At 44.7% G+C, this 9,714-nt stretch overlaps 1 protein-coding gene across 1 annotated transcript in view; it reads left to right on the top strand.

The window, feature by feature from the left end:
- The window catches only part of TAMM41 (TAM41, mitochondrial translocator assembly and maintenance protein, homolog (S. cerevisiae)), a 50,239-nt gene extending 41,481 nt beyond the window's left edge, over nucleotides 1–8,758 (top strand). Inside the window, exons 7-8 of the mRNA XM_012655149.1 lie at nucleotides 570–632; nucleotides 8,610–8,758. Of these exons, the coding sequence (XP_012510603.1) occupies nucleotides 570–632; nucleotides 8,610–8,686 (140 nt within the window). The 3' untranslated portion in view covers nucleotides 8,687–8,758. The remainder of the gene's footprint in view (nucleotides 1–569; nucleotides 633–8,609) is intronic.
- Nucleotides 8,759–9,714: the final 956 nt, after the last annotated feature.

A 9,714-nucleotide genomic window follows, 5' to 3' on the forward strand; every position in this document is an offset into this window, starting at 1 on the left:
CCTATTCTGAAGATAGACCTGTAGGCGACACACTGTTTGGAGGTGGTGGTTTGTTTTAGCCTGATCCCGGCAACAGCGTGATCTCTGCTGTCTTCTAGAGGGAATGAAAGACTTACACTGTTGCTCCTCACTGGGGAATCCTGTGTGTGCCTTTTCAGAATGAAAGTTTTTCTCATAGATAAAAACATTTGGTTTTTTATCTTTTCACATCTTAAAATTGAAAACCAGAAGTCTTAAGCAGATTTAAAGTCATAAAATGACCTTTGAGGGTTGCCTATCCCCATGCTTCTTGTTTTAAGGGAAGGAGGTCTAGGCCCAGGCCCAGAGCGGTTCTTTCATTTGCTCGTGCTCACACAGTCGAGCGGTGCCACAGCTGGCCGCACCAGTCTCCTGGCCCTCAGTCCTGACACCCTTTTCACCGTCACTGTGTGACACCACGACAGACAGATTTGCTGGTTTTATTGGCTGACTGGAAAGAATATTTAGTTTCGGGTTTTGAAACTGTTAAGATGACCAACATCTGTTTTGGGTTTTTTGGTATCCTTTTTATTTATTTTTTTTTCTCACAGGGCTTTCGGCAATCGTGAGACGTTCTAGTATAAGACAGAGCACCAAAGGCATTTTTACTGCTGGTAAGAACTCTAGAAAATCCATGCATAAAGTACCTGCTGGATTAACTTGTTTGATGCTCTTGGTTAAACTGTGAGGCTTTATGTATATCTTTTAAGTACTTGTGAAATGCTGAGTTTTAATAGTCACAGACTAGGATATTGTAATAATATACGAACAGGCATAACAGTAGCATAATCTGGTAGTCTAACAAAATCAGACCCTTCGACCCCCTGTTGGAAGTCTTTACTGCTCCTCTAAACTTTCTCAATAACTCCTTGTGTGTGGAGTTTTTTCCTCCTATTTTTACATTTAGCAAATGCAAAGCATTGCAAAAACACATTACCTGGGCTCCCTCCCCCCTTCCCCTTCTTCGGAGACAGCTACTTCCAGCTCTCACAGTGTGAGTTATTTTTGGTTTTGCTGCCATTTCTTTAAATAACTGTTTAATGTTCCTTCTCTACTTTTCAACTTTAGGCACCATCTATTGGCTTCTTCCTATGGGGGTTAGAATTCAACTCTTGTTCCCACCATCACCCCATATCCTCCCCTCCCATCCCTCCATCTTCCTATGTAGTTTGTCCCCATTCTTTCCAACAGTGGATAGCATTAAGCAGTTGACTTTTCTAGTTCAGTCTTCCTTCATGTAATCATCTATTGAGCATCTCTCATGTGCTAGCCACTCAGGATGCAGAAGTGAACAAAATGCCATCCTGCCTTCCAGGGCCTTACAATCTAGAAGGGGAGACAAATGTGTTAACAGAAACTTCAGGGGGAGAAATGGCACAGAGATAACCCAAAAAAAGGTGACCTTTCAACCCGACTCTGATCCCCAGGTTAGGGAGCTGGTGTGGTCACACCTCTTAATGTCTCCAGCCCAGCTGCCTGGATACCCATCTGCGCATTTGGCCCCTAAGGACACAGTGTTGCCCTCCCGAATCTTTGGAAAGATTTAACAAAGATTCAGTAGCGTTTGTGCCAAATCTACTGAAGTAGAGGCTTTCCTACCACTCAGGGGGTGCATGGCTTTGCAATTCTAATTAAGATACTCGTTTAATCTATGTTTCTGCTGGTTTATCCTGCAAGACTGAAGATGAGGTGCTTTTGTTTGCTTGTATGATTCAGGCTGTTAATCTGTGGTTTGCATGATTGCCTCTCCCTTGCCATGATCCTCTTTGGGTGAAGCTTGATCATTGTTGTTTTTTTTTTTTTTTTTTTTTAAGATTTTTGGCTTCCCATGCTATAAGGAATTGTTAGAATTATTGTTAATTTTAGTTGTAATAATGGTGTCATTATGGTTTTTTTTAAATCCCTTTTCTTTTAGACATACGTACTAAAATATTTCCAGATGAAATGGTATGATATCCAGGATTTGCTTCAAAATAAAACATGGTGAAGGGAAGTGTGTGAGGGGTACCTGGCACAGATTGGCCAGAGTTGAAAAACTGTTGCAGCTGAGTGAAGATACTTGGGGATATATTATACTCTTCTATTTTTTATAAGTCTGAATTTTTCTCTAATAAATGATTTTAAAAGATCCATCACGGCTGGGCGCGGTGGCTCATGCCTGTAATCCTAGCTCTCTGGGAGGCCGAGGCGGGCGGATTGTTTGAGCTCAGGAGTTCGAAACCAGCCTGAGCAAGAGCGAGACCCCGTCTCTACTAAAATTAGAAAGAAATTAATTGGACAACTAAAAATATGTATAGAAAAAATTAGCCGGGCATGGTGGCGCATGCCTGTAGTCCCAGCTACTCGGGAGACTGAGGCAGGAGGATCGCTTGAGCCCAGGAGTTTGAGGTTGCTGTGAGCTAGGATGACGCCACGGCACTCTAGCCCGGGCAACACAGTGAGACCCAGTCTCAAAAAAAAAAAAAAAAAATCCATCACCCTCTCCACACACACCTCCAACCTGCGGTGAGCCTTTGGTCCTCTTTCCACGCGTTCTTTCCATTCGCCAGCAGAGGGCAGTGGGTCCCAGAACCCGCAGTGCAGGTCTCCTGCTTGCTTCCCTTTTGCTTCTAACGGCGCCAGTTGGGTTGTGGAAGTCCACAGTGACAGAAACCGTGCAAAGTGACACACCCCTTCAAATTCTGTGACTTTATTTGCCTGATGCTCTGGCACCTCTGTTGATGGTGGTCCTGGGCTGTGACGAAGGCCACCTAGTATAGTGCTGAGGACAGGGGTTTTTGAGCCCCAGAGACTGGAGTTCAGATTACAACTTAACCACTGTGACTGGGGCAAGTTACCTAATTTTTCGGAGTTTTAATTTCATAGGAAAATTATGCCTGCCTCACCAGATTGTGAAAATGTTATCTTAGGACATGTAAAAGCACTGTGCCTGGTCTTTCCTCTTTTGGTCTCATTACCTAAAAGTTTCCCGACCTCTCTTTAACACAAGCCTCTTTACGCTGTCCTATTCAAATGGCACTAGACCCTTACCCAGGTCTCCAGGGGGAGTGAACAGGTAGTGCTGGGCGCTGAGGGGCCGGTTTACCTGTTTGTCTTTCCTCATGCTCACAGCACCTTGTTCTTTACAAGTCCCTTCAGTCACAGCTGGTTTCTGTCTTTTGTTAGGTGCTTCTCTCTGAAATTTCCAAAATTCTGTCCCTGTTCAGTTTTTCAGCCAACTGACGTATCACCTGCAGGATGAGAAAACTCAGCATATTTGGTTGATTTTATTCCTTTATAGCCATTATCACTCCTCCCTGTGCAACCTCCTGCTCATAACGCATAAAGAGGAAGATCCGGTCTTCCCCTTAGCCAGCAAATACCTTTTATAGTCAAATTCAGTTACATTCAGGGAATCAGCTAACTGAAGAAGCTAAGCTTGGGGTCAGAAGACATGGGTTTGAGGTTCTAGTTATTCATTTCTTCACTCTTATAACTTTAGTGTATGATTTACTCTCTTCTGGGAAGTAGTGGGGATACTAATACCCAACTCACAAGGTGTTCTGAGGCTTAAACGAGAGTATCCAGTATATTACCTAGCAGGTGCCTTATAAACTTGGAGGAGTCTAGAGCTAAGTCTCACTCTATGCCTAGAAAGATAGAAGCCAGGCATCTGGAACCAGCTCAGAGGATTGCCCTTCCTAGTGAAGTCTGTTGGATAACACGGCAGTGTGTTCTCACGCAGTTGACACACTGCCTTTGTTAGTTCCCTTGAAGTCCCCTGACCATCACATTATACCCATGTTCAAATGTGAGTAGAGAATTGCTTCCAAACACTTATTTTTCTTTTCCTTTAGCCTGGGAGCTGATTATTTAGAAAATAATCTTGACTTTTCTTAAACCAGTATTGTTGGTAGAATAACATAGTTCTCATCAGGGTAGCAGATGAGCGGCCGAAGCCAGCTGGTTCAGGAGTAGCAAAACAGTATGTAGCCCCCGAAAGCTTGTCTGCGTCTCTCACGGAGCAGCAGATGGCGTCACATCTCAAACTGTACCAAAGACCAGCTAAGCAAACTGCCGTATTTTGAGCAGCAGCCTTTTATTATATAAAGTTTCTAACCTGATTTGAGAGAAATAGAACTGCCTGAGTACTCTGGTGTGGGAACAGGTAGGTGAGAAAGGGGAGAATTTACTGATTAGACTGAGAGATAAGAAGGAGCCAGACAAAAAAAGACCTTAAAAGCCGTGTGAAGGAATTCAGAGTTTCTTTAGAAGGCAGAGGGAAGCCACTGTAGGATTGTAGAAAGACCACTGTAGCTAGAGAATAGAGAAATTGCAGGGAGATAAAGCTATTGTTAGGGAGACCAATTAGATGTGATTGCAACCAGCCAGGTAAGGAATTACAGCAGCCTGAACTCAACGTCAGGCTGTACAGACAGAAGAGATCCCAGTGTATTTAGACGGAAATGACTAGGTCTTGGGGACAGAAGGAGATGGGAAGTGAAGAAGAGGAGTCAGAACTAACTCCCAGGTTTCTGGCTCGGGAAGCAGTGGAACCATTGCCTAAGGGGAGGGATGTTGGATGAGGATGATGAGTTTCATTTTTGAAATCTTGCTTTATTTTTCCCTACCTGACTTTCTGATCAAACAGAATTAACTCTGGGGGCAAATACCTATTTACCTCTCTAACTTCAAAAGATTCGACTGAATTAACAAGACAGGTTTAGTCTTGTTCCTTAAAAGATTCTGGCATGCCTCAGTTGATCCTTACCCGCCAGTGCCGGGAACACAGCAGAATGGATTGTTCATTACCCTCTGCTTCTAATTTCTTATGACTAAAGCGTTTCTTCCAGTTTTTGGTACCTACATATTTAAATAAGAACATGTAAAAATATTAAAGATTTATCTGGTGATTTGCTTATCACTTAAGTGTGAAGTTCTTAAAATAAGTTGTATTTCTACTTCAGAAGAGATTTCTTTGTAGATATGTCTAAATATGGTTGGAAATTAATTGGAAGAATGTTTTGGGGCTTAACTAATTTTATCTCTGAAAGGTCTGAAATATAAAATTATGGGACAGCAGAAACATTTCACAACCTAGTCAAATCTCTGTCTCACATTATTTCCTGGAGACTTTGTCAGTGAACCCGTCTGTTTAAGGTCACAGAGGAGTTCGTGGTCTTACGTGTGCATCAGCTTTGCTGTAGCTCACGTGAAACACGCTGAGAATCAGCCGAAGAAAACACTTAGGAGCCATATATTGAAGTGGATTTCTGTATGCTTCTGAAACAAAATTCTGACTTTAGATGCTATCAGAATTCATAATGACTAGCTTTAGGTAAATAAGGATCTCTCTAAAGAGGACACATCTGAAGAGATGTTTCATCTTTATCCAGTGGGGAAGGGGCAAAAGATGATGATGGTCAGACACAGAGTAAAGTTTCTCTCTTAGCAGGGTGTCTTCCCTAGAAGGGAGCACATTCTAAAGGATTGTAGGGTGTGCAGAATTCTTAAATCACCATCCTTTTCTTTAGAAAAGAAGCAGAAATAAAGAGTAAGCGTCATGTAAGCCAAGTAGTAGGAAATATCTCCATATATACAGAATAGTGCACATAAATCTGGTGACTTTTCATAAAGTGAATATCTTGTGGACCTAGGGCCCAGATGGAGAAATACAGCTGTGCCAGTCCCCCAGGGCCCCCGCGCACCCACCAGGCACCGCTCCTCTGGGCAGGCACTAGCTTGCCTCCCAGTGCCATGGTTCTTTTTTTGCCCATTTTTGAACTTACAGAAATATGTACTCTTTTGTGTCTTTTACTCCTCATAACATCCTTGTAACATCAATGAGATTCATCATGCTGGGAATAGCAATAGTTTATTTATTCTCAGTGCAGCATTCTGTTATGAATACCAAAATTTATACATTCTACTATTGATGGATTCTTGGGTCGTTTCTAGCTTGGGACTATTCAAGTGATGCTGCTATGAATACTTTTGTTCCTATCTTTTAGTGAACATAGGTTTGCATTTCTGTCAGGTATATACTTAGGGGCTAGAATTCCTGGATCATAAAGCACGTGAATGTTCAGCTTTAGTAGATACCACCAACCAGTCATCGCATTTACACGCTCATCACCAAAGTTTCCCTTGCAGCGGCCCCCTGGCCAGTACTTGCTATTATGTGTCTTTTTCATTTCAGGCACTCTGGTGGGAGAATAGCAGTATCATATTGGGGCTTCAATTTACGTTTTGCTGATGACTAAGGAAGTTGAGCATTTTTCATTTGTTTGTTTATATTTCCTCTTTCGTGAAGTGTCTATTCTAGTCTTTTGCTCATTTTTCTATTGAGTTGTCTACCTTTTTCCTACTGAATCCCTTTGTTGGATGTATGTAATGCAAAAATCCCCTACTCTGGAAGACTCCCTTAGTGGTGTCTTCTGGTGAAAAGAAGCTCTTAATTTGACATAGTCCAGTTTATCCATTTGTTTTTTATGGTTAGTAGTTTTTTGTGTGCTGTTTAAGAAAGTTTTGCCTGTTCCAAATTCATGAAATTTAAGCCCTCCACCTTAGTTGAAATTAGAATATTAAGGCAAAAAGAGCCCTTCGTTCTAATCTGTTGGTTCTTAACCTTTTGCAAATCTGGGATCCCTGTGAAAATCTGACTAAAACTGTGGACCCCGTGCACAGAAGTGCATGTATGCACATGCACAGAGCTGCCTGCAGTTGCAGGAGTTCACAGACTGACGTTCAAGCCTGTCTGTGGGCCCCTTGTTAGAGAACCCCTAATCTGATCTAACCCAGTCATTTTGTAGAAGAAGAAGTTGAAGCCCGGGGAAGGGGAGCCACACTATCAGTTTATGGCCCAGCTGGGACGAGAGTCCAGGTCTCTTTGACTCCTGTTCCAGTGCTCTTTCTAACAAAAGTCCCTGTTGCGGTCTTCTGGAGAGTAGCTTGCTGGCAGAGCCATCGAAAGGAGGGTGTTTTTAGTCGAGGGAGGTTTCTGTCCACTAGCAGCAAAAAAATGGCTACATGGTGACGCTCATCCAATTTATGTATTTACCTTAAATGTGTAAGCTCCAAGGGGTCTGTGGCTCAGTTTTTTTAAGTTATCATGGTTCATGCATCTTCCTCTAGCATGACTCAGTGCCCTGGGGTTGCCGTACTGAACCTTACCATGTGCAACTACCTGTATTCTGCTTGGTCTCTTGGTTGGTTCTGGCTAGAATTTTCAAAAGCACCTTACGTAATGAGTTTCTAGTCTCAATGCTCAAGTGGGTGAGGTTTCCCAGAGTGATTGCTCCAGGGAGAAAATTAAAAGGGGCAGGGGCAGGGAAAGGAGCTCTGAGTTTCTTGACTAGGTTGTGTCGGTTTGCAAGTAGTTAGCCGGTAGACAAGCCATCAGAGTACATAGAAGTGTTCATTAATGATTTTACTGCGGCCCCGCCACTGTCTGCAGTAGCTTCTTCAAAGCCTCTCAGTGTACTAGGCAGTTTACGGGTAACAGGGCCAGACATTTTCAAGAGATCGCTCAAACCCGAGTGCTGGCCATCTCCAGAACGAATCGTGCTCGCTCAGCGTGCACACCAAAGTGCACCGCCAGGGTGTGCATTTCAGACTCACGGCACAGATCGCAGTTTGCATCTCACAGGGAAAAGGACTGTTCAGATCTTTGGGCCACACCCTGAAATGCAGACTAAATGATCTCACCCTCAACACAAAGGAAGTCAAATCCATAATAACATCCACGAACAGGATCCTATTAAATCTGACAAACAAATAACATCCCATTTATTTTATCTCATTTTACTTTTTTCTCCTAAGCCCCCAGAGAGCCTCTTCTCCGGTTTCATCATGCACTCATGACTAAGTAGTTGGGGGAACTAGAGGGCCAGCTATCTGAATGAGGTGCATTTCTCCCATCATTTCAAGTGTTTACTGAGCACCTACCATGCGCTAGGGATACAGAGATGAATAGGACGAGGTCCCTGCCCTCAAGGAGCTCCCAGTCTAGGCAGAAGGACAGGTGAGTCAGCTGACAAGTACTGTACAGTGTATCAGGTGAGCATAGGTGCTGTGGGACCAGCCCGGAGTCCAGGAAGGCACTTCCTAGAGAAGAAATCTTCAAGGGGATTCTGAGTCTACTAGCAGAAGGTGATGGGAACAGCATTCGCCGTAGGCAGACCAGTGCCATACACAGTGACGGGGAGGCAGTGAGCTGGGGTGGTTGGAATCCAGGCACTGGGAGAGAGGATGGGGGCCAAGCATGCCCAGTGGCACACAGAGTCTTGTTTTTTTCCTACCTTGCTCCTTAAAAAGAGCTACTAAATTAAAGGCTGCCACTGTGCTCGCAACTCAAAAGGTTCACTTACGCCAGTAACTTAGGTACCGTTGGCATTCCTATCACTGAATCAGAAGGTGCCTGCACCAGAATCTTTTCCCCCACAGTGATCACAGTGACCTTTAATCACCTCCCACTCCCCGGGCTCCTGGAGCCCACCAGTCAGCCCATCCCTGCCCCTCCAAAGACAAGGCTGTGGTCAGAACGTCACTGAAACTCTGAGATCCACTCAACAAGCCTCCATTTTCTCACCCTTTCTTCTCTTCTCTTCTAGGCATGAAGAAGTCAATGATTTATAGTTCACTAAAACTGCACAAAATGTGGAAAGGGTGGCTGAGGAAAACATCCTGATTTTGCTGCTTTTATGTATAATATGTGTAGATGAATATAGATGAATAAAGTGTTTGATGATTTTTGACAAAACAGTGTTTGTTACTCTGACTCATTGCTTGAATTGAAGATACCCTGGTTTGTATAATACTTGATATTTGAAGTGTCAAGACATTTACCCCGGTGGGACCCAAATATATCAGAGGGCTTAGCATGAAAAGAATCCTCTCCACGTCCAAAACCATGTGGGTCCCGCAGAGTAGCGTCACTGTGGCCTGCATTCTGTAGGTACACGAGCGACTCTAGATGTGCTTGTGACCGTGCAGCCCGGGAGGATTACAGGCCGGGACCGTGGCTTGCTCTGAGCTGTATCAGAGACGGGGTCAGACACGTGGTGTTCCAGCAAGGGCTGGCAGCTGTCCTGTTAACATTTTCCTGGCTCTAGGCTTTTTACGTTTCTCTTTGTTCTCCACGGTGGTATATGGCACAGTGACTTCGGGGAGAGGAGCCTGGTACCGACACCTTGCAGAGAGTCCCCTATTGTAACAGGACACGTTTGGGCAACAGGAAACCCACCGCAGAGTGCCTTGGACAACAGAGGACAGATTCGTTCACCCATTTCCTGCCACCTCCCTGCCATCTGACCACGGCAGCACTGGCCTCACACTCAGGCTGGCCCCTCAGGTATGAGACCGCGGGCCTTAACTGCAAGGGCTGTACGCGTCCCCATCCACATTTGGGGAGAAAGAAGATTCCTTTCAGAAGCCCTCTTCAAAAGCAAGAAGGCTTTCCAACAGTCCCTGGCAGGCCTCTGTTTGGTTTCATGGGCCTCGATTGGGTGACGTGCCCATCCCTGTGCCAGTAAGTGGCCAAAGGATGGGACTCGGGCTGCTGGGCTCAGGCCGGAGCCACTTGCCCCGCCCAGCTGCCCCTCCAGCTCACAGGCTGCAGGGAAGGGGTGGACGCCTGCATGGAAATTGAGGAGGAGGGGCAGTGGGAAGCAACGCCTGGCCCATCTCACAAGTCACATCAATCCATTCGATGGAGCC

Source organism: Propithecus coquereli, unplaced genomic scaffold (genome assembly GCF_000956105.1).
Source record: "Propithecus coquereli isolate 6110/MARCELLA unplaced genomic scaffold, Pcoq_1.0 Scaffold461, whole genome shotgun sequence".
In the NCBI taxonomy this organism is placed as follows: Eukaryota; Metazoa; Chordata; class Mammalia; order Primates; family Indriidae; genus Propithecus; species Propithecus coquereli.